At 42.3% G+C, this 23,640-nt stretch overlaps 2 protein-coding genes across 5 annotated transcripts in view; one reads left to right on the top strand and one right to left on the bottom strand.

The window, feature by feature from the left end:
* tgfb3 (transforming growth factor, beta 3) overlaps positions 1–7,723 on the bottom strand; it is an 11,192-nt gene extending 3,469 nt beyond the window's left edge. Inside the window, exons 1-4 of the mRNA XM_005916821.3 lie at positions 6,924–7,723; positions 2,432–2,595; positions 1,072–1,201; positions 810–917 (exon numbers count right to left, since the gene is read on the bottom strand). Coding sequence (XP_005916883.1) covers positions 810–917; positions 1,072–1,201; positions 2,432–2,595; positions 6,924–7,269 — 748 coding nt within the window. The 5' untranslated portion in view covers positions 7,270–7,723. The remainder of the gene's footprint in view (positions 1–809; positions 918–1,071; positions 1,202–2,431; positions 2,596–6,923) is intronic.
* A 1,067-nt stretch (positions 7,724–8,790) lies between these two features.
* Positions 8,791–23,375, top strand: LOC102290761 (intraflagellar transport protein 43 homolog A). 4 transcript variants are annotated; one of them, XM_005916819.3, is made up of 11 exons: positions 8,808–8,921; positions 11,648–11,710; positions 12,152–12,253; positions 12,351–12,362; positions 14,887–14,957; positions 17,241–17,276; positions 18,070–18,116; positions 21,714–21,786; positions 22,594–22,669; positions 22,798–22,860; positions 23,097–23,375. In XM_005916819.3, the coding sequence occupies exons 2-11, from the start codon at positions 11,705–11,707 to the stop codon at positions 23,193–23,195; spliced, it is 585 nt and encodes a 194-aa protein (XP_005916881.1). In that variant the 5' UTR covers positions 8,808–8,921; positions 11,648–11,704; the 3' UTR covers positions 23,196–23,375. The 4 variants fall into 4 exon arrangements, with proteins under 4 accessions (XP_014187445.1, XP_005916880.1, XP_005916881.1 ...); XM_014331959.2 differs by lacking the exon at positions 11,648–11,710 and having other exon boundaries at positions 8,791–8,921; XM_005916820.3 differs by lacking the exon at positions 12,351–12,362 and having other exon boundaries at positions 8,809–8,921.
* Positions 23,376–23,640: the final 265 nt, after the last annotated feature.

Here is a 23,640-nt window from a genome sequence, read left to right on the forward strand (position 1 = left end):
TGGGTTCATTGAGAACATGGTTGTTGTTCAATAATAACATTATTCCTCAAAAATACAACTTGCCTAATAATTCTGCACTCCCTGTAGAGACAAGCGTGTGTCAAGATCCGCTGATAATGAGCAAAAAGACATAAAAGAGCACCACCACTGAATCAGCTAGTCCTGAGACCCTCTAATGTAAATCATCCGAAAAACCACCTGTGCCTCTGCAGCACTAATGAGAATAAATGGAATTTTTCAACAGAAAAATAGATGCCTATCTTCAACGCTCGACAAATCAAACAAAAGCCAAACAAACTGAAGCGCTATCTGGCTCGTAATCATTAATACAACATCTCAAGATCAAAAGCAGAGAAAAATCCTGACCAAACACAGACTCAGAGACCACAGTCTGGGCCAGAGAGTTGGGACAACACACGAGTCTCGGAAACCTATAGAAAGAGGCCGAGTCTGAGACTGAATTCCTGGAGCTATTTGTTAGACTTCTGATTTCACAGTGAATGAAAGCAACAACAGTGAAAGTGTTGCAGTGGAAGGTTTTCAGTTTGACAGCAGAGGAGAACGATTGTGTATTTTTCTTGCTTCCAGTCATAGTGCTTGCGACGTTAAGTTACACTGCTTCATATTCATTGTGGAGAGAAGAGAGAAGCCTCGTTCTCCTCATTTAGTTCTTCACTTGTTTTCCTAATTTTACCTGAAAACACTCTTCTTGATTTATTTACCTGATCACAGTTTAAAGCCTTGTTAAAAGCACAACGTTCATAACTCTGTGAAATCCATCACAAGTTGGGTATCAAATGCAATCTCACCTTTGAACTTGACCTCTAGTACCTCATGGGCATTCTCAATTATATCGCCATTAGGCCTGAAGGTGTGGCAGGGGCAATGCACACTGATCTCCAGGCCGAGATTGGTCCCTGAGGGTGGGGGGAGAGGAACAAGAGCAGAGAGAAGTAAGGAGCAGACATTTTCAGCCCTGAGGCCGTTCTCCTTTGTTTCACACGAGCCGGTTATTATTTGGCAGGACATGTAATAAGGTGTGATGCGAGGAAAATGTGGTGTCCCACTCACGTCGATTCATCAGCCACTCTCTCACCGTCTCCGTAACATCAAAGGAGACCCACTCAGGCGTTCCCTTGGTCAGGACGTTCTTGCCCCCAATGTAGCGCTGTTTGGCTTTGGGGTCATCTTTCTGGAGGATCTGCGAGGAAAGATGAAAATGTGACCCAGCTGCATAAACTCTTTTTATTTTTACACACACATGCGCGCACAGAATCGAGACTGTCTGTCTGAGCCAGACTCTCCAGGATGCCTTTGGGCCAAATGTCTACTCTTCATGGAAAAAGTGACTCCGTGTGTTGATATCCCCATTTTGCAAGTTAATGCCTGTGTCTTACCCTCTTGCCAGTGGGAACCTGGCCGTCCTTCGCGTCAGCCGTTTAAACTTTGACTTATCCTTCACACACAGTGTCAGAAAGTATCTCTGAGGGCATTTAAAGCTGCCGCTCTGTTAGAATGTCGACGCTCCCACTGGGCAAAGACTGACAGCGGAAAATATAGTTTGTATCTGCACCAGCATGTATTTGAACAAAGGTGTTTATCTGTAGGGAGAAATGTGTTTGGGTGGTGGGTATGAGCACTTAGCCCCACAGCGGTGCTATGGATAACCAGGTTTCTGAACAATGTCAGCATCTAATCTGTCTTCCTGTGGGAACGAGGGGCGGCAGGGCTGCCAGCGTCAGCCCTCTGCCAGTCAGTTCCAGTCTAAAAAATGTGGGGGCGAGTGAGTGGCTCCATTTACTCCCCCCAGTGGGCGACCCTGCCTCTATCTCCTCCTAGGCTCCTGGAAACAATCTGAAGCCCTGACAGTCTGTATTCAGCACTGGCCAGAGCCTTGCCTCAGAGGCGGTATGCAGTCCGGAGACGCTTGTCTCCCTGGCAGGAAATGTTGGAACCTGATCATTACTCCTAGTCTCTCATGGGAGATTAATGAGGAAACAGAAAAAGAAAAAAATCTATTCCTGCCACCCCACACGAGCCTATACCAGATGTATGCATTAACACGCTTCTAAAATGCTTAAGATCACAGAGATTTATATATATATACTCCGTGCTTAATCCTGCATGGATGGACAGCTGCTTTGATTGACAGCTGTGAAAGAAGAAACTGCCGAATGGTGATCTAGGGTTTCTTAAAGACGGCTGCACAAGCTCTTAAATCTGTCCTGATGTAGAATCCATTTGATTTTAACCACACGGAATAATGATCAGCACTTGAAAAGAGAAGTTGAGGGAGCCGGACACCCTAATATAAATGTTTTCATCTTTCTCACTGACCCACACAGGCCTTCTGAGAGAAATTCAGCTCTCCCCCTCTTCACCCCACCTCTGGACTCTGCTAATAGTGGAAATGAACGGCCAGTTCACACACCTGGTAGAGCTCAATCCTCTGCTCGTTTCTCCTGGCGCTGGGGTTGGGGATCCGCAGGGCTCGAAACTCAGCCCGGAATAAGTTGGTGGCGTTCTTCTCCATGATCGACACATTGAAGCGGAATATCTTGGGGGTGATGCCCCTGGGGCAGTTGGGGAGGTCATCTGCAGGTAAAATGGAAAGAATGAAATAAAAGATCTGATTTGTTTTTGGTTTTTTTCTGTATTCCCTTAAGCTCCTACTTCACTGTGAAAAGCATATTTTCATACTGACATCCTCACAGGGGTGGACATGTTTATTGAGCCGATAATTGATAAACCTTTTGCCGAGGATTCCCTTTCTACAAATTTGAATAGTTTAAAGATAAAAACAAAAGTTCTACTTTTTTAAAAGAAAAAAAACAATTTCTAGTCTATCAAGGGAGCCATTACCGCAAACCATCTGCTTATGCTTTGTGCGGTCCGAGTTAGCAACAAGTTGAAGTCATGAAATGAAAACCAAATGTCCCATGTGTTAGTGGAGCAGGCTACAGTGGGACAGCAGCGTGCTCCTCCTCCCACCAGCACTTGAGCCCAACAGGTGCTCCGAGGGCTCAGCCAGAAGCCAAGTATTCCCTGGAACTCAGAGGTTTAGCTGGGAACATGCGGGCTCACGTGCTGGAGGAGAACAGCACCTGAGCAGGCACCAAGGAGAGAGAGACTCCACCACACCAGGGAGAAGCAATAACTCACTGGACACTGTAACATGGTGCATGTGTGTGTTTATGACTGAACACTGACCTTTAGCACAATCGGCCCAATGAATGGCCACACCGCGATCCCATCTGAAAAAACTTCCTGCTGCATTGAAGCCTTTCTCCTTCTTATACCATAATACCATAGAGCGGTTTATTATTTTAACAGGCCCAGCACATGCACTGTTGAGCAAAACAAGCGCATAGCAAACTTTTTATGAGCCAAGTGGAAACAGTCACTTACAGCCAAGCCATGGCTAATTTATTACTTCAAGCTTAAGCTTTATTACCAAAGCCTCGGATTTGCTGATGGTTGAAAGGGGCACTGCACCTTTAGCTGATTTGCACCTCGAGCAGATTTGGGACAAATGGAAACTCAGAAGTGAGGCCGTTTTCTGTGTCATGCAAAAGGAACTTGCACATCTCCCAGTATCTGTACTTCATTTGACCCATAATCCTATTTCAGTGTCCTCCCAGTCATTATCTGATATTTCCACAAAGTTTTTTTTTCTTTTTGATTTTATTTCAGCTTTCCCTATTTATAGTTTGACCTTTCAGCATTTGTCCCCAGCCAGATATCTGTCCAGCGTTTCCACACAATCTATAAGGAGGAAACCTCAGTAGCCCTTTTCCTCCCCTCACTCACTCACTGCTCCGTCTCCCCCACAGAAGGTGGAAAGCCCCACTTCGAGGGGAGATTTGAAATTCTAATCAAGTCTTTGGTTTCCTTTTTGGATGACCTCATTTTTCCCATTGCAATGGTTTTAGGTGGATTTCACATTATGGCTTATTTTTGCCAAGGGTCTGAAAGGTAATTTGTTCCATGTTGGTGAGTGGAAGGGGATTGCTTGTATAATTAAAGTGAGATACAGTCACAAATTGATTTGACCACCACTCCCGACTCCCCCGTCCATTTTTAGATGATAGAGTTTAAGGCTGAGTATCAGGATGCTGACACAAGCTTAATGTATTAACTGTTTGACACGGCACAGGTTATGTCAATAAGCTTCTCCAGAGTTTAATTTCTACTAGTAAAAAAATCAAGGTGTATAGTTTTCCATGCCAAACAAAGCAACACTCTATATTTTAAACACTGTATAAGTAATTAAAACGACTTCTCATGTTATTTCTAAAAACGCTGTAAAATAGCACACTGCTCTAAGGTCAGAGCATGCTTATTTTGAGTTTTATTGGGAGAGGCTGTCATTAACACATCTGCAAAAGTATATTTATAGTCACACTTTTAAAAAAACCTGGATAACAAAATGATGCCCGCCTGACTCCATTCTCGCATTATCACCCAGTTAATTTGAACATATGGGTTTCAAAGGATGGATCAGGGAGTAAAGTTGTCCAAAATGCCCGAAGACAGACATTTGAATAGTTGCTGCTGCCTCGCCCAGACGCTATCGACCACACCTCAGCTCCTGACACGCGTTCAGCCTCCGGTGTCTGGGATTCTCTCCATGACACGGAAGCTCCCGGAACGAAGCTCAAAGGAATCACCTCTCTTTGCTCTTTTGCCCAAAGGATACTTGTGATGTCAGTCTCTCCACAGCTTTGTGGATGTAAACAAAGGAAACAGAAAGCACAAGTCAGCAGGTGCTAGCCAGCTGCTGTGGTGTCTAGATCTCATAAAGCAGAACAGAAATTGCATTAGCTGGAGTTCTCTTATTGTTTTCCTGAAATTGCTGCATCTGGGATGTGAATTTGCATCATGCTCTAATGGAAAAGTTTGATTTCCCCTCCCCAGTTAGCTGAGGGTTTAATGTACCAAATTCAAACGTTGCTTTTCATCAGAAATAAGTCCATTCCTACATCGGACTGCAGATATCAGCTATGGCAGTGTGGAGGAAACAATGCAATGAGTGACTACACCGCCCTCCTACTGGATTGAAGATGAGGAAGCAAAGATGGTAAAGGCGTGGGAGTTCGATGGAGCGATGCTGTTTCTTTGGAAGCAGACCAAAGACCTCTGTCTCTGTTTGTACAGATGACATCATCTTTCTACTATCCCATATATCAGACACTCTGCTGTCCTCAGAGCTGGTCCTCATTTTTTCTCTACTGACCCAACACTGAGTCAGTGATTGGCTTGAAATTTCACTGAGGCTGCATGCTCCAATGAGCTAGTCAAGGCCAGTCAGCAGACTCTTAAACTGTTATTGTGTTGCAGGTCGTCCCTCAGTTCAAATATGTCTTTATCTAATTTCCTCAGCAGCACTATCCCCACCGGCTTTGTGATGCACCAGGAAAAAGAAAAGGAAAGGAAGCTCCAAATTCCTGTTCTCACTCAGTTTTGTTTCATCTGCTCATAAATGGCCAAAGCTTTGAATTGCATCGCATTGCATTCGCAGTCGTGTCTAGCAAAGCAGTCTGAGTGCAAGCGTCGCATTAAAGAGTGTGTGAAAGGTTTCTGTTTAACTTCCTAACTAAGCACGAAAAAAGCCAAACTTGACTTTTTCCCTAAACACTCCCACCTTCCAAAAAGCAGCGAATGCAAAACTCATTAGATTCAGCAGGAATGAAAATGAACTACACAGCAGAAATACCAAGGTGACAGACATTATGTTTCTGCATACTGCAACATGCCCAGCTCTCCTTAAAATTACATAATGGAAAGGAAGAGAAGACTGCTAATTAATGCATGTGGCACCTTCTGTTAATTTAAACAATCTGTGACTCCAGTAAGCTGTTTGGGAAGAAAGTGCTGCCAGTGTGTTCATGTCTCGTATTATCACCTACATTATGGCCCACGGTGTGAGACCAGTGATGTGTCCTGGGCACCTGGCCATCACTGATCCCACTCCTTAGACCTCTGTTTGTTTTGGGAGCTCTGACTACCTCTGACCAGTGGATAAACCCCGAGCTGTGTATTTTGAATGTCAGAAGCACTTTGTGGGACCTGTGAAATGGATTTGATTCAGGGCTTCTGCTGGAACCGGCAGAGGTTCTGCTCAGCGTCACAGCATTGCACAAACACCTGTTGATTTCAGAATCACTACACCGTGCGCTAACCGGCCTCTGACCGTGAGTGGGCACCAATCCAATTGCTCCACTTGGGCTTTCTCTGGAGAATCTGCAGCTCAGCGGGCTTCTGCTTCTGATTTCTGGAACAATCAATGGGCCATAGTTTATACAGGAAATACCAATATGGATGAACGAGGGAATTAGATCATAACGCGGAGCTACTTGAAGGAAATAGTGGGGGGGAAAATAGAAGTGAGTGACAGTGGAAGAAAAAATATTGGGGATCTCACAGCCAGAAAAATGGAAATGAGGTATTGGAGTTGGCAATAAATAGCAGATTTAACAGCCTGAGAATTTTCCTCGCTTAGGAATGTGTCAGACTAAGGCTGGGGTTCCCATGGATTTGGTGTGAGGTATGCATGAGGAATTGTGCTCATTCCAATTAGACTGTTTACTTTGCCCTTTCCTCTGCGCGACGCCACGGAGCGTCTGCGCGTAAAAAGCCGCACAGAGAAGAATGGACTTTCACACCAACCGGAAAAAAATATTTGTCTTTCACTCCCCCCCTTGTAACCTCGCGTAATAATTAGGTTGGACATCGTGGCAAAGATAAAAAGCGTTTGCGCAAGTAACTGGAATGATTTGGGATTGCGCGTGGTCATCAACTCTTCTTTAAAGTTCAAAATAAACCACAATTATGCATCTACACCTAGAACAGGAAGAGTTTCTACTTTATTGGCTTATAAAGGAAAAACTGGAACATTCATAACCCCAAAACAGTACACTCACTGTTTTCTTGTGGCCCATTGATCATGTTGAACTTGTAAATCTCTTTGGCGTAGTACTCTGTCTCCGTGTTATCCTGTCCGCAACTCTGCTGCCGGTCTCTCCCCAGCTCCTCAATGAGCTCCTTGGTGCTGTTATAAAGTGCCAGAACCTGAAACGGTACTTGACTTGGACCTGTTGTTTGAGGCGGACTGGTCATTCGGAGTTTACTGAGAATCTGTCCCCGGACGGCCTCCACTCTCTTTTTCTTTATGTGTTTGATGTCCACTGTGGTGCAAGTGGATAGCAAGAAAGTCACTGTCACACAGTTTGAGAGGAGGAAAAACACAAGTGCTTTGCCCAGATTCATATTTTAATCTGCGTTCGCTCACAGCCGAAGCCTTGTCAAGTAATATTAGAAGAAGGAGAAGAAAAAAATATCCCTTTTTATCTTTTCATTGAAGTCGCGAGTGAGTACTGTTCCTGGAGGAATCCCATTTTCTCGAGTGCTATGTCATCTTTGCCAAATGCGCATTTCCATGGGAGCGAATCCGCGCAATTGTGCAAAAAGGTCTCGACTCTTCAACAAAACTCTTAATTACACTCTTCATTCCCCCTTGTCTCATTCAGGCACCTCTTCCCCTCTCCTTTCTTTGTAGTTTACAGGGACCCGATCTCTCCACCGCCGTTTAGTTGCTCCATTGCATTTGGGGTCTTTCCATCCACTTGTGCAAATATATATATGGAGTCAGTGCGTCTTTGTTGTCTTCTTGCAGTCCAACCTCAAACACACTAAAGACGCTTTCCACGCTCACTCATACTTTATACCCACCATCGGTGACGTTTCTGAGGGAGGGGCCGCGAGCTATAGACCGAGTGCGGACAATGTGCTCAGTCCCACTCCGTAGTAAGATAAATAAGACTTTGAATTTCATGCTGCCAAACAGTGTTTGAATCATACGCAGCGTAATATTGGGCAATGAGATTTCGCAAGAGAGAAGGGTTGCATTCATTTGTCAAGTGAATAGCAGCATTTTATGGATGTGGCTGAAATTAAGTCACGTTCTGTTGTGTGCCCCACGCGCGCTCACGGCAGTTCAAAAATCTAAACCTGAGGAGGTTTACGTGCTTAATATTTTAATCGTGGGCAAAATAAAGTGCCAATGAAGTAAAGTTCAAAGTTAACATGCAGAACTTCTGAGGGTGCGCAAGGGAGCTGCGGTCCTCTGCAGGCTGCTACCGTTCAGCGCCTCCCCAGTATCATAATGAAAGGAGACAGCGACATCTCGCGGACCACGCGGGGAATTGAAGGTACAATTTGATTTCATCTTTATTTTTTGCCTGCGTCCTCAAATGAGATATTTTGCACTGAGGACAAGACTATCACTTTATCCATTTAGAAAAACAACAACAACAAAACAAAGAAACAAACAAAAATAAATATAAAAATAAAAAGCGACAACAATACCTCCTGTTTTTCTTCAGTGATGTAATTTTTACTCTTAAAAATGAATTCATATTATGAGTTTTAAATATATATATATTTGCTTGTTTGTTTGTATTTCCGGACGTAATTATCCAAGGATTTTTTTTTTAAATTATTTTTTATTTTTTGGACACACCATAATTATCTGTTGACTCACCATTAAATCAGAGAGAAAAATGGGCCAGATATTCGGAGTAGGCGTCTTATTTATTCAACAGTAATGTCTGGGGAGCTCCAGTAGTACAAGGAAACATTGTTATCATTACTTTATATACGTTCTCACATACAAACGAGCAGTAGGGGCATTATAGCAGATTCCCTATCAATATCAATACACGCATCTATTTATTTGTTTGTTTGTTTACTTACTAACGATATTTGGGGCGGTCCAAAGGCACTTTCCTCCTGATTTGCGTTACCATGGAGAGCGTTGCTGTGTGACGCCTGGTGGTATCCAGGAAGAAGGTGAACTAGCTGGTAGGAGGAAAATAATGGACGATAATTTCCAACAAGAAGATGGTGGAACGGCAAGAAATGTAAGTAGGGTCTTATATCATTAAAATGCACATAGCAAGGTAATGGGAGGAAAGTAGCATTCATTCTGAGCTGAGTTGTGGGCACTGTATGACGGTGCAGCGATGCTAGTTAGCTAATTAGCTTTCTGTTTCGCTAATGCGAGCATCAGTAAAAGCCAGTCAGTAAATGATATGCCAGTTTAACCTGTCAGTTACCTGCTCAGAATCATCATCATTCACTGTTTTTGAGCACTGGCAGCGGGAAGGTTTGTCTGCGTATTCAGCTAACTTTAACTTCGGGGTTAGCCACAGATGATGCTAGCTGAAATTTCCCCCACAAGCATAGCTCAGTGTTTTGGTAGCTCCGAGTAAACTCTGACCTGGTTCTGTGTCTGGCATTACTCCCTCAGAAAACGTACAGGGAGCATGCATACTGTGTTCCCACTGCTACCGGTTTTCTCCATAAAAGGCAAGAATGCCTGCTGTCCTGATAATGTTTCGGGGATACACTCATCTCTTTTTGTTGGTGCTTGTGGTTCACACACGTTCACATTTCTATAAACTACACAGAAAACATGACTTCAAATCTGAAATAAGACCAACCACTTTTAGTTGACAAAAAGACAATGTTTCATTTGAATTATACTCTGTGTCTTTGGACTAATGTAAATATTGATACGTTTTTATTGATAGTAAATCCAATTTTTTTTTTAAATTAATCATATAGGTGATATTCTTTGTGAATCTACTTTTTTTATTCCTCCAACATGTAAGCTTCACGGGTCACTCCATGGAAAATGGGTGCCTCCCACCTGAACCCCTCAGAATCAGATGTTTTGTTTTAATAACTTTAGTTTATATTATATTTAGCTTATATATTGAAGCCATACAAAATTCTGCCTATATGCTATAAATGTTTTCCAAGTTACAGGTCCTTGAAGTAAAAAAGGGGTGGGTTGAGATTTGACGCTTTTTTATTTCCTAATTTTTTTCTGGCAGTTTGTGCCATCATACTCTGTTACATATACTGAAGCTAGGCACTTATGATTTTCATGGCTGAAAAACAGTTTTAAAAACTGCAGCCACATCACTTGTACCCACTCCAAGTTTCACAATCTAAAGCCAAAATCTTGTTTTTGTTTTGCGGCTATGCAAACCACACCCATTCATAGTTGTCTTTCACTCAGTATTGTCATGGTTTTAATTCCTTGAACAGATTAAATGGGAGTGGTAAGAAATGATTAGGTTGAAACCGAAAGAATCATGGCTAGAAGATGAGCCTGGTATCAGAATGTAGGTAAAAATGTATCTTTGTTTCTGTTACTTTACACCATAGACATTACTTTGGTACAGTTTTGCCATTTGAACAATGATCTGTGGAAAGATATTGATCCTCAAAGTTGTAGAAAATGTCATGCTGAACCAAAATAACATTTTGGTTTCAGATTGTAATATTTGGAGTGGGCGCTGTTTTTAAAACTGCTTAAAGGTACAGTGTTTTAAAATCTCACCATGAGATATTAGTGGATTGGTACATAATCTGCTGTCAAGAGGGAAGGTGTGATTTGTTTAAGGACACTTGAGCCTAACATTAGCTGGCATAATGTTAGCTTATATCCAGCTGTTGTTGTTGTTTAGCCGGCTTGTTGTCAGCTGTCTGGAGCAATGACAGTAGAAAACAGTTTTCTACTGTCACTTGTCTGGAGATGGGAGGGTCCCATGTCTAATCTTCTGATAGTAAGTAATTGCGACAATATTAGGAATAAATTAGCATGTTTTCATGTGTTAGAGGATCAGGATTGAGGTGAGGAGGAAGAAGGGGAAATAAGGGAGAAGAGACTGCACTGATGGCAGGGAAGGACATAATGAGAAAGATATGAAAAATCTACATGTGAAAGTGTTAAATGGCCACATATAATTTGAAACATCTATTTTTGATCTTTAAATTAAAAGTGTCTTATATGGTGTTTTCATTTTGGCCAGTCTTCTGCAACATACATAAAAAGCAATTAGGCGGAAGTACGATGTCCATCTCGGCCACTTTATTCAAGATGGCGGGGCAATGTGGGAACTTCCAAAAACCTAATTATTTTAGTTTATGAAAACACATCAATTTGTTGGAAGACACAGATAAACACTATTCAGTGTATATTTATAGTAAGTACTACATTGTCTTTTTTCTGTAACCTCAAAAAATTACTCAGTGTACCTTTATTTTCTTTTATTCCTGACAATTTCTTGTGCATCTCTTGGACTTAAGAAGTGATGAGGGCTGAATAAACCAAATCAGAAAGCACCAAATTTTGACCTTCTGCTGCTTTCTTGCTCCTAGGACCTGTAAAATGTTCACAGTGGTGTAGTACTTCTAGCTGCTCGGTTATTCCCAGTAGGTACTACAGCAAATGGACCCACATATGGGATATGGCACAGAGTTTACAAAAACGGTCCTTTCTGACACAACCCTCCAATTTATCCTTATCTTATGACTGTCTGAGGCTGGGTTGTGTTTTCCCATATGGAAAAGATCTATATAAATCTTATAAAGTTTGTATCTGTCTTGTGTGAAACTTGTATGAAAAGCATACAAGAGTGAAAACAGATATAAGATCCCTTGAAAAATTATATAATGAAACTTGTATGTTTTGGATACTTACTAAAACAATATATGAAAGTAATGAGAAAGTGGCCGCTTTCATGAGTAAATCATGTAAGTTTTTACTATTTCTTTTCCATATGGGTTTTCCCAGGATGTTAGGGGAATGTTGAAAACACTACACCACTGACCCACCGGACGTTTTCATAGTATGGAGGTAAAAGTTTTCATGGCTTTGTAAAATATTCTGAAGTTATTGTGGAGAAAAAAAAGCAAACAGCTATTTCAGATTTTTGACATCATTTCAAATCTTTAAAATCTGTACATGTGTGCATGAGTGGAAAGCAAATGACTCAGGTGTGCGAAAGCTCCACTTCCATGAATTTGACGTCATTGTTTAGCAATGTGCAGCTGTTGGAAAAAAGAAAACATGCCAGGAATTGATAAGGTTGGATGCCGAAGTTTCCAGAGAATTAGACCGTTTGGAACCTCCTTTTAACTGGAACCCGTTCTTGATTCCCATCCCATTTTCAGAAAACATTTAATGTGACAGTTAAAGCAAGTTAAAACCACAAATTATTTTATAAACCCCAAATAACTGTGCTAATGTCTGTCACGTACAGTGGTTTTACATGTTGAAATTACACACATTTCCCAGGTTGCCAAGTCTGGACGAAGAGCTCGCCCTGCGGCACACCAGTCATCGTTTGAAGAGACTCGTCACATAAGGAAGTCTTCCACCTCTGCTTCAGCAGGAGAGGTATGCAATCATGTGATAATAAACCTCTGCGTGTTATAACATTCGTTTACAAGGTCATAAATATGCATTTTGGTCTTGTCTCATACATGAATTACAGGATGATGATGAGGTAGGTAGCATGAATTAAGCGATGACTTTGCATGGCTTCTAGTCCTAATGCTCAGCTTATCAGCTTTATACCATTTCCGGTTATCTTACATTTCTTTTATCATGAAGTGTTTTACTTCAGTTCATCTGATTAGATTTGATAGGACTCAAATTACAGCTCACCTCGAAGAGCCAGCTTGACACACATGGTATAAAGTTTGATTGGAGTGCATAATGCAGGTGATGAGATGTTTGAGTTGCTGTTTTTCTACTTTAGCGGGTTTTAAAGTGCTCCAAAACACTCAGAATAGCTGCTCTTTATTTGTTGGCCTGTATATGTTGGCTCTTATGTGTTGCATTAAGGGTTTGAAGTGTTACTTCATATAAACTCTAAATCCTTTTAACCTTGTGAGTCACAAAACATTGTAGTTGTCTTCAGTTGGCTTATTTAGTATCACCAGCAACTGATAAATCCTCTCTTTCTACAAGTGCCTTTTTACACGAATCACTTCAAGTCATGGCACAGTTTTCATTGTAAAGTTTGCTTCTTGTTGCCCTTGAATCATGTTGCATGTAATCATAAGAAATCAGATCATAAGTGACAGTTGAAATACAACAAATCACTTCACTGTCGTTGGCATTTATAGGATCAGTCACATCTCCTGGATTGGCAAACTGTAAACCAGCCAGCATTCCCAGAGCAAATATTCCAGCAATGCCCTTGCTTTAGGCTAATCTTCCCAAATTAGGCCAACTTTCCTAATGTATGAACCGGTATTCTCGCGCCCTCTCTGACCTGCTGTGCAAGTGCAGTACATTTTTCCAGAGTGTCGTGCGACTGGGTGGCGTTTTTGCAGTCTTCGTTTATCAAACCCGTTCTCTTCTGCCCGAAATACCCAACTGATTGGTCGCATTCCCGACATCCTTTTAAACAAAGACTCATTGCTTTTATGGGCTCATAGAGTTCGGTCACTACAAGTTCCTCGCCCTAGAGACCGTCATAGAATCCCAAATTAGAAACCTTAAGGCCTAAGCTAATTGCCGTAATAGCCATAACTATTTTACTACAGCTGTGAGCTTCATATTTGGTCATGAGGAATTGGATGCTCGCAGTTTTTGTTTTGTTTCTCAGGACTATTTTGGTCCTCCCCATTTTTGTTGAGTGAAATAACTGCCACCGGATACATTTATTGCACACAGGATGCACTTGACCTTATTATCTCATCCCTTATGAAAACTGTCCATTGTTGAAATGCCACATATGAAACATCAAAGAGATTTCACGTCATGTGAAAAAAATGTTTAAATGCTGCTCTAAAAAAGCCTCCATAATTGTAATCCCTTTTTTGTTCCTATTAAAGAGACAGTTACTAATTGCACAAAGTTGAGGGAGCTCGTTCAGCCTCAGCTCTCTCGATTAATGGTAATATACAGTGGAGCAGAGTGGGCTCCCCCTCCCTCTGCCCTGCTTAATGGTGACATTCAGATTTATAAATGGCTCCAGTAAAGGAACCAGCCATGAAAGATTATTTCCTCTTTCATCATAAATGAAAGAAATTCTTCACGAACACTTTGTCCTCTGCAGACCCAATTTAGTAATGAGAAATGTTGTCCCTCTTTTTCCCTAATTCATTTGTCTAGTGCCCACCCTTGTGCGCGCTGAGGAATTTATTCATTCAAACGCTGGCCTCAGGGTCCCGGTCTCAGGATCAAGATTCTTACTCCGTTTACTATTTTCAGAATCAAAGAAGTAGACAGAGTGGGAGGTCATTTTTTTCCCCTCTGGCTCAGTTTTAGGGTCAGACTTAATTCCCACACTCTGCTCTATACGTTCTAATGCTTCAAATGGTTACTGCTGAAAACTATAATAAACTAAACTATTTAGTGCGCATGCAGTAGACCAGCGGTCCCCAACCCTGGGCCATGAACCGGTATCGGTCCGTGAGTCGTTTGGTACCGGGCCTCGGGTGTGAAATTCATGGTTTCGGCTTTTAGCGTTTTTGTTTTTTTTTTAAATTGTTTTTAATGTTAACTCGGTTTCCCTGGGTCTTTTTCCGTGTGTTATGTATAAATCTTCTTTTTTGGTACCGGTTCTGGATTTATTTTGTTGTATTTATCCGCGACACCTTAAAGGCCGGTCCATGAAAATATTGTTGGACATAAGCCGGTCCGTGGCGCAAAAAAGGTTGGAGACCGCTGCAGTAGACGATCCTTTGCTCAGCAGATCAGGAATGTTGTTTACTCCACAGGTGGTTCGATCAGCATACCTTAACAAGACAGTTTCTTTTTTCTTTTTTTTTCTTAACAATTTGTGGATGAATGCTTCAATTTTGGAGTACCTATTTATCAAGTGTGTGTTTAACATGAGGCCACTGATTCTGATCAAGTTTACCCCAACATCTAATGAAAACATGCCGCTTCTGTGCTATATTTTCCGAGACTAAAGCCTCATAGGAGTTTGAATGCTTTCATATGTATTTACTTATCGTGAGTGTGGGTGAGTAGATATTCAGTGAAGCTGTTATTGAAGTTCTTCCTCCTTCCAGGGCCCTCCTCCTAAACCAGCCCGGCGACAGGGCGGCTGGGCAGAGGACAGCTCTGGATCTGGTTCTGCCAAGTACGTATTTTCACGTTCGCCCCCTCCATCTCTTGCGACTATAATGAAACTAAGCTGGGACTCCAAGCTGTGGTCTTGTTTTATGTGTTATTAATGAACTCTCATGCTGTTGAATGAGCTTATTTATCAGTGCATATTTGGCACTCGGGCTGTGAATCAACAAGGTTAGAGGGAGCCTGTCTGAGCAGGCAACTCTCCATTCGTCTTCATCTGTGAGCAAGGCGGTAATTGACATGGTTAATGCATCAGCCACAGGAGGGCACTGTTAGTCAGCTAGCCACTTCATCATGGGGGTTCAAGCCACTTAATCACCCCTTACCACTGCAGTCTGCTCTTTACACAAGGATCACAACATGGAGAATTCGTGAAATATGTTGAACAGATGGAAGGTGTTTGCCAAAAGGCTTCGTCTCAGACTAACACATCTAAATCGCAATATTCTCCTTCACTGACTCAATATGAGATGTTTTAATACACTGTAGAACAGTTTGTTCTTCCAACTGCCATTGTGCTTCTTTTGCTCGGTCAGTGGAAGTGGGAGCACAGGAGATGCATTGAAGTGAACAGGCTGAGTCAATTGTATTTATTTGCGTAGTTTGCTGCACCGTTAGTGCAAGCAGGGAGAACAGCAAACTCAATAGATCTTTCCTTTCTCGCAGAAGGTCAGCGTGTCGCTTCTCCGCTTTTGCGTAACCCCCGCTTGATTCCCGGTCTCAAAGTGATTGAAATACAGGAGGTGTAAAAGGGGTTTGCACGTGCATTGATCCTCTCTGAAACAAAGTAAGTAATGGTCCCCCCTGGAACCAGCAAGGACTTTTCCCTTCAATGTCACCCCTCATGCTCAATCACCACCGCCCTCCTCCCACTAATCCCAGCGCAGAAATCCCAGGATTTGTCGATCTATCACTTCTAATTGACACTAAATGATCTGTCAGTTTATTGATGAACCTTTGAAACCAGGTTGTCACAATATATTTTATCCCTAACAACTTTTTCCAGACAGTTTTACCATGTCTATCGCTTTGCCTTACATGAGTCTTAATCAAGGGGCCTGTAATGTGTCTTAAGTGTCGCCACCCCCGCCCCGCAGACAGGACACCATCCAAGGGCAGGCAGGTAGGCTCCCTCAGCTCCTCTCTCGCTCTCCTGATTGGACTCTGCTGGCTTCAGATCGGCTGGTTTGGCCGCAGATAGTGTGCAAAAGATGGACAATGCAGTAAATGAGCAGAGAACTGGCAAGATGAAGTGTTTAAGATAATTTTTCTTACTGGAAAAAAATATTATTAACGCTACTCATGACAATATAATATAAGATATAGGACTTGATATGGAAATATTTTCTTGTGCTTGAAAGTTTGACTGAACTACCTGAACTTATAGTCCAGTCAATTTCATTACATTGTTAAAGCTTCACTTTGGATTCGCAGGTTTTGTGATCTGTGATTAAAAAAAATCATACCACATCATCCTATGAACTTAGACCCATAACTTCAACCAGGAAAAACATCCTTTAATACCAACACCCCCTCCCGCCAAAAAAAATAATTAACCTCAGGCAGATCAACAGGAAATGAAATCCTCATGGTGAAAAAAGATGATAAGATATTACCTTTGAAAAACAAGCTTTGAATAAATGTTCTTATTTGTTGCCATTGTCGTTATTGTCCCAATGTTGGGACAGATTTATCTTTATAAGAACCTCTTAATACTTGTTCTAGATAAAAATGCAAAAGGATTTATTTATGGATTTAAGTATGAGCTTTGTATCGATCTGCACATAATAGCTGCTTGTGCTCTTGAGTTTTGGACATGCTAAAGAATTAAAAGAAAACAGAAGTAAAAGGCTGATTGAATCACCTTTAAAACCACTAGGGGGCACTACTCAACCAGGAGAACCAACAAATGTATTTAGCTCTAGGAAGATTAAAAATGATATTGGAAAACATTTTTTGGGTATGCTTTAAAAAATACACATAACTTACAATGTTTTGTTTTATTCCTGCATTTGTGTGATTATATGCTTTGCATATTAATAATGCTGCATTTTTGGTATGCCAGCGTGCATCTTTTCATACTGAGGGAAAATAAATGGAGAGAAGTCTGTAAATAGTTGCTGAGGCTGTTAAACTGGTATTATAGGCTGAGAAAACAGAAGACAACTACTGTCTACTCCACTAACACGGATGAAAAAGATATGCCTACTGTTATTTTGAAAGAAATACAATTTAATATGTGTGTGTTATTAAATTTGTGTGAAAATAATTTTTCTCTGGTGACGTACAGATCTTCGAGAAGACCTGCAGCTGAGGACCTTGAAGAGTAAGTAGGAACAATATTTTATTCTTTCAGCTGTCAGATGACTTTCATAACTGTCAGCACTTTTTGTATAAAAATAGGCCAGTTTAAATTTTTGTTCTTTTCGCAGTAAAGTGGAAATGGCACTCTACTTCCCCAGTTGTCCTTGGTCGTAACTAATCCTCGCCTTTCCAAGAACAATCACTTAATATGATTAAAATCCAGCGTGACTGAGTTGCCGTCACTTTTACTGCTGTTTCCCTGTTATTCTAGTCCCTTCCACCCACCCTCACACAATTGTGTGACCAGAATAGGCATCCACATGAGAAGAGGCAGGTAGAGGACATAGTCCTGTATGTTTGACTCATCATTGCAGCTGGAGCTTGGTGCCTGGATGGCTATAGTGAGACAGAGGCTTTGTGTGAAAGTGATGATGTTACTCTGCCGAAAAATCCCTTAGGTTCTGCTTCTGTCACAATTGTCTTGTCTTAACAATACTTATTCAGACTGTGCCTCCAGCTGGGTTTTTTTTTTAATTCTTAGAGGTGATCTTGTCTAGGACAGTCAGGCTGTGTTAACCCAGACAGCACAACTGTGTGTCTCATAGCAGCTTTGTCAGAGGCTGTTATTCTAAAGTCTGACTCAGACTGTAGGAAACTGAACAAGCACCCTACCTATCATAAGAAAGAACAAAAACAGGCTCATCATCAAAGAAAAGTCTAGGAGCCAACTCACTCACTCACTCCCTATGATGACTGTTAAGATAGGGTTTGAAAGCATTAAATAATTCATGCTCTCATACTTCCTGTTTCTACAGCCGCCGTCTGCGACCACAAACTCCCCAGGGATCAGATGATGAAGGAGGTAAGAGCACCCTTGCAAACCTCACTCTCTGTGCCTCCTTACGGGCAAAGTGGAGCCCTCCAGTGCCTCACCGGCACATTCATCCTCAGAAAGTAGAGCAGATAAGCAGGCGGTCAGATCATTGCTTTTCACTGGTGCTCAAACCATATTTCTCCCTGAACATAGCGTGGATTTGTGTGTTAGAACGCTGACTTTGACCACTGAAAGTATGAGCGCGGTCCTTTTGATTAACGTGATGAGGGAATATGCTCATTTGATGGAGAGTTGAGGTTGTCCAGCCATCAGCCAGAACAACACAGTTAATCACAAAATGCACACACATGGACACAAAGTGTCAGACTGGTGCTGTTGAATACAGATCCAGTGGTAACACTGCTGCATTGACTAAGTGACCTGAGGGCTCAATAGTGTGCACCACAAACAATGTTTGGACTGAGGGAGGAATTTCAGCAAGGTGCCGCTGAAGATAAATGCAACATTTTGCAGTGCAAAGCAGTAATGGAACAGGGTTAAATAGGCTAAGTTAATATTAGTTGGCATGCATGCTGAGAGACGTGCACATGTTTATGAACAAATTGAAAACCTTTTCTGTTAAAACAGCCATATTGTCATTTTATTAGGAAATAAAATAAGAATACTACTACGATTAATAAGAAGAAGATGAAAAAAAATACCTAGTACGCTGTAGAGTGACTTTTGAGAAGATGGCGAGAATTCATGTTTAATTCTTTGTTCATGAATCTGCTGAGTTTAAAGAGTACCAATGTTGTCACAATGACATGCAGAGATTTTAAACTGTATTATTTATTAATAACTCTTGGTAATTCCACTCAGTTGTATTTTTCTGATGTGTTTTATTTGCTTAATTTAAAAAGTAGAAATCTATTCCAAAATACAAATGATGTTACAGGGCAATAATAACTATTGAATTTCAATTTCAGAAACTGTTTTTTATGTACATGTAATTAATGTACTTCTATATTGTTTGTACACACACGATTGTACTCGATATTGTCGGCACACTGGCTAAAATGGACAGTTGATTGAAGGGTCCAGAGGTTTGGTTCTCTTGCAGTTAATGCCGCTGGAAAGATTATTACTCTGTGAAGGGAGACCTCTTAATACAGAGCTGGAGGCAGGGGTATTGGAAATTACAGTGCTGAGGGTTAGTGAGATAGCCCCTCCGATCTTGATTATGTCCCCTACCCTTATCCCTTATGTCCACTGGCTACAAGCACAGAGAGAGACAGAGGGAGAGAAGGCCAGGCTAGCCCCAGTCCCCTGCTCCCTTCTCCCTATCAGCTGCCCCCACAGCCTCCTGCTGGTCACATAAAATAGCACCAGTGTCGCAAAGACACTCATCTATTTCATGTCTCACCGTCTCCCACTTAAACTGTGACGTGTTGACTGTTGCTGTCCCGTAAGCCTTTCAAATGGATTCTCTGGCTAGGTAATCATTCGACTGGACCCCTGCGTAGATTATAGGGGTCCGAAGTAAGGCGAAGACACGGCCCGTTTGCCAGAGTCGCTGACTGGCATGTGCTGCCGGGAGTATGTCTACATTCACAGCAAATTATCCCCTTTTGATATTTACATGCTTCAGCGAGGAAGCCGGACGCGGCCGTGTAATAAGAATACGCGTGGCCTCTCGCTGCCAGACAAAAGCCACCTTGATACATGTCCAGCTGAGTGAAGGAAGCCAGCATGGATAATGCGTGCCATGCTGAGGGAAATATGCTCGTCCTGATGGAGTTGCCCTTTGCGTTGGAAGAAAACATTGGCTTGTTTGCAGCTGCTTTTATGGGCCACTTGACCTCTAGTAATAGGTTGGATTTGAAGCTCGTTTTAAAAAATGTTGTTGCTTTTTTCTCTCTTAATAATAGAGTTTGCACATAGACAGCATATGCTTCCGTGCTTCACGTCGAACTCTCACGGAGTGTGTTATTAGTGCGTTACTCGCTGAAATGGAAAGAAAGAGAGTGTGTGTGTGGACAGATAGACAACACAGGAAGCTGTTTGCAGAGCTGGATGGCAAAGCTTTTTGATGTCATTGCACTAAGACCATTAAATTTGATTGGGGGTCCAGGGGGGACGGATTCTGCTGAACGCTGTGCTTTGTAAATGAGAGGACAAAGTGTCACCGGGGCCTCATGAATATGAAATACCTGCGCCCGCATTTATTTGGATATCAGAAACACAGATGAATCTTGTCAGCGGCTAAACGAGCATGGCATTTTTAATTTGGTTTAATTAAAAAAAGAGAAAGAAATAAGTTATCGGCAGAGTGTGAGGCTTTTGGGCTTCAGCAAAACTTGGGGGGTAAGGGTTTTTTTTAGGATTTATCCATCTCAGAATGTTCAGAATCAAAATATTTTTCTCCTTCTTACATCTAAATTTATGTTTGCTTGAATTCTTTTTTTTAGGGGCTATTTTGAAGGAATGGTGACATAGATGCCAAGATATTTCCTCACATCAGATGCAGACTTCCATCTCCTCACCTCTATTTAGCTCCTGTATTGACTTTCCCCTCAGGGTGCAGTACTGTGGTTAGAGATTACTGACAACCCTCTTCATGCAGTCCAGCTCTCTCTTTTTCTCTCGCTATCTGTCAGGTCTCTTTTCCCTCGCTTCCACTCCCCCACTTTCTTTCTCTGTCACTGTCCACACTCTGCTCTAGAGCTAATAAGGATGTGCACTTTGCTGCCACACCAGAAAAATACTTTTCAGGAAAGACACATCACACCCAAAGCTGGGACACCTGTAAAGCCTCTACTGTACTTCTTATTTTTTTTTGAAATATATATTGTTTGTTATCTGTACAGGCACCTTTTCTGTCAACAAGCGGCAACTTACTCACTATAAAATCATTGGAGAGACTTTTCTGTCTCTTTACTGCTTATGTCCAGCTATCCAGACTACTCTGCATCCCTCTCTTATTTCCCTGCCTTGATATGTCCATCTGAAAAATGCTGTGAAAGTTTGCCCTCTCCTTCTTGGGAGTGAAGCCATCCTCTGTCCTGTTGCGTTTTGCCAATTAAAGCGGGTTCCCACTGTTTGAGCAGCGGGCTGGCGGCTCCTGGCACCGCAGCCCCTGCCAGGCCGCACTGTGACTTCCGACCCCACACAGATGGGCCCGCAAGCAAATACTCGTGCACATGGCTGGATACCGCTCCAGTCGGAGTGGCAGAGTGGACATGGAGGTCGGCCTACCGGCCACCGCAGGTCCTGGGGGTGGGCGGCACTGACAGGGCCCAAATGCTAAGGTAGCAGGGGGTGCTTTCTGGGGAGCCCCTGACCAGCACCCCTCTCACAGCAGGATGAGCTGCCGCCTTGCCTTCTGAATATTCATGGCCGCATGGCTATTGTGACAGGGCAGCTCTTATGTGGATGTAGCACACAAGAGGGAGGGGAGGAAGTGCCGCTTACAGGCACGTAACCTTCTAGCAGCCGTCCACAGGGAATTTACAGTAATTTAAACAATGTGTTTGTATTGGTAAGAATACTAAATGGTCGTTTGATGATTATTTGATGTTCTTAAATGTGCCACTTCTACAAATGTATCAGATGGACTCTGCTTTTTTTATTGTGTGTATTTAGACATCCCAACGATTCCTGATCTGGATGAAGTGCAGGAAGAAGATCTCACCATGCAAATTGCAGCTCCACCATGGTAGTTAATTCCTTAAACTGCAAACACTTTCAAACCACTTAATCACATTGGACACACACACACACACACACACACACACACACACACACACACACACACACACACACACACACACACACACACACACAGAGTGTGACTTACAGAGCCCCAACTCTATGATCTTAAACCTCTGTCCATGCAGTGGCTCAGTAGACTATTCTAGTGTCTTTCATGTTAACTGTCCTCCATTGATGCTGTTGCAGAGTGCCTTTGCTATATCAGGCTGAAATGGAGAAATAACAGTTGGGTGTGATTTATGCAACTCTCTTGCCAGGGTCCTTACTAACCGGGCCCTTTGATTTACAGGGCAGTGAGAGACACGTCGACATGTGTCGAATATGTTGCAAGGCTATGACAGCGGTGGAGGTTATTAGGCTGGGGCTTGCTCTCTCTGCGAGATAATATCCACATTGAACTCATTGCGAGGGCAATGTAGCGTGTAATGTGCAGTAAGTAGGACTGGCATGCACTGCTAGGCCCCGGCCACTTTGAGAGCCCCCCCACTTAATTCCAACCCACAGATAAGCAGCTGGGTTTCAATTTAAAGTGTTTAACACTTGGCAACCATCTCCTGCTCTCTCTGGCCTTTGCTTGAAATCTTAGAGCTTAAGTGTGTGAAAACTTCAAGCTCATCTAAGCCACTTTGCAGTCTTGCTTTGCGTGTATTCTGAAAGCAGGATTTTCTCTGTGACATGCTGTTTTCACCGAAATACAAGTTTGTTTACAGTATAAGTGCATCAGAAACCTGACTTCCTTTCGCTCTGTTAGTGTTCAGGTGAACCGAGTAATGACCTACAGAGATCTGGACAATGATCTGAAGAATTATTCTGCATTCCAAACCTTAGTGAGTCAAGGACACCTTATTTTTTTAAAAATACCTTCAATGTTCTCCTGCGCCTTCTCTTCAAGGTGGCAACTCTCATCACCTCTGTTTGTGCAAGCTAAGTGAATTTTACTGCACTATTTCCTCAGGATGGAGAGATCGACTTGAAGCTACTCACCAAGGTTTTAGCACCCGAGCAGGAGGTGAGGGAGGTGAGTGAATTTTTAGTAAATATAGCTTGTGAGCTCCCAACGAAAGGCCTGTCCAGCTGTTTCTTGAGCACCAGGGGAGGTTGCTGTCTGTCTCTCAGGTAATCAAGATTTATGGTGTGTACATTAACACCCTCTGCTCCCCCCCACCACTCTCTATTCCCCGTACTCACTTTCTTGGTATGTCTCGCTCTGCCTCTCTAATTCTTCTTTTCTTCTGTCTCTCTTTTGCTCTGCAGGATGATGTGAGCTGGGAATGGGATCATCTGTTTACAGAGGTGTCCTCGGAGCTGCTGATGGAATGGGATCAAGGAGAGAGTGAGGAGCTGGCTGTGTAGCCTGCAACTCGAGGAAGACGCTTGGACTGAGACATGAAGTTGCTCTAGTAGGAGTGAACATCCCACTACAGAGAAGGGCTATCAACTTACAAACTTTAATTATGTTATTTTGTATAAAGTGTGTGTACAGCATTTGGTAAATTTTATAAATAAATAAAGTTGTCTGTGCACGGAGCAGTACAGTGTTACCTTACCCTGTCTTTTGCTTTTTTAAGTTCACTCGCTCACTTTTTTAGTTTGTTAGTTTTAACTCAAACAGCCAAAAGGCAAAGTGAAAATAGCAGGTACAGATAAAAATCCCCCCACTCTACTAACAGCATTATCAACACCTTCATACAAGTCCAAGGTTGATAATCAGCTAAGCTGAAATCCACTTGATTGTGTTCAAATTAACATTCCTCATTAAAGCCTACAACCTTATTGTTATTGACTGTGCCATTGACTT

The sequence above is a fragment of the Haplochromis burtoni genome, unplaced genomic scaffold (assembly GCF_018398535.1).
Source record: "Haplochromis burtoni strain Fernald_Lab_line unplaced genomic scaffold, NCSU_Asbu1 Contig_16, whole genome shotgun sequence".
NCBI lineage: Eukaryota > Metazoa > Chordata > Actinopteri > Cichliformes > Cichlidae > Haplochromis > Haplochromis burtoni.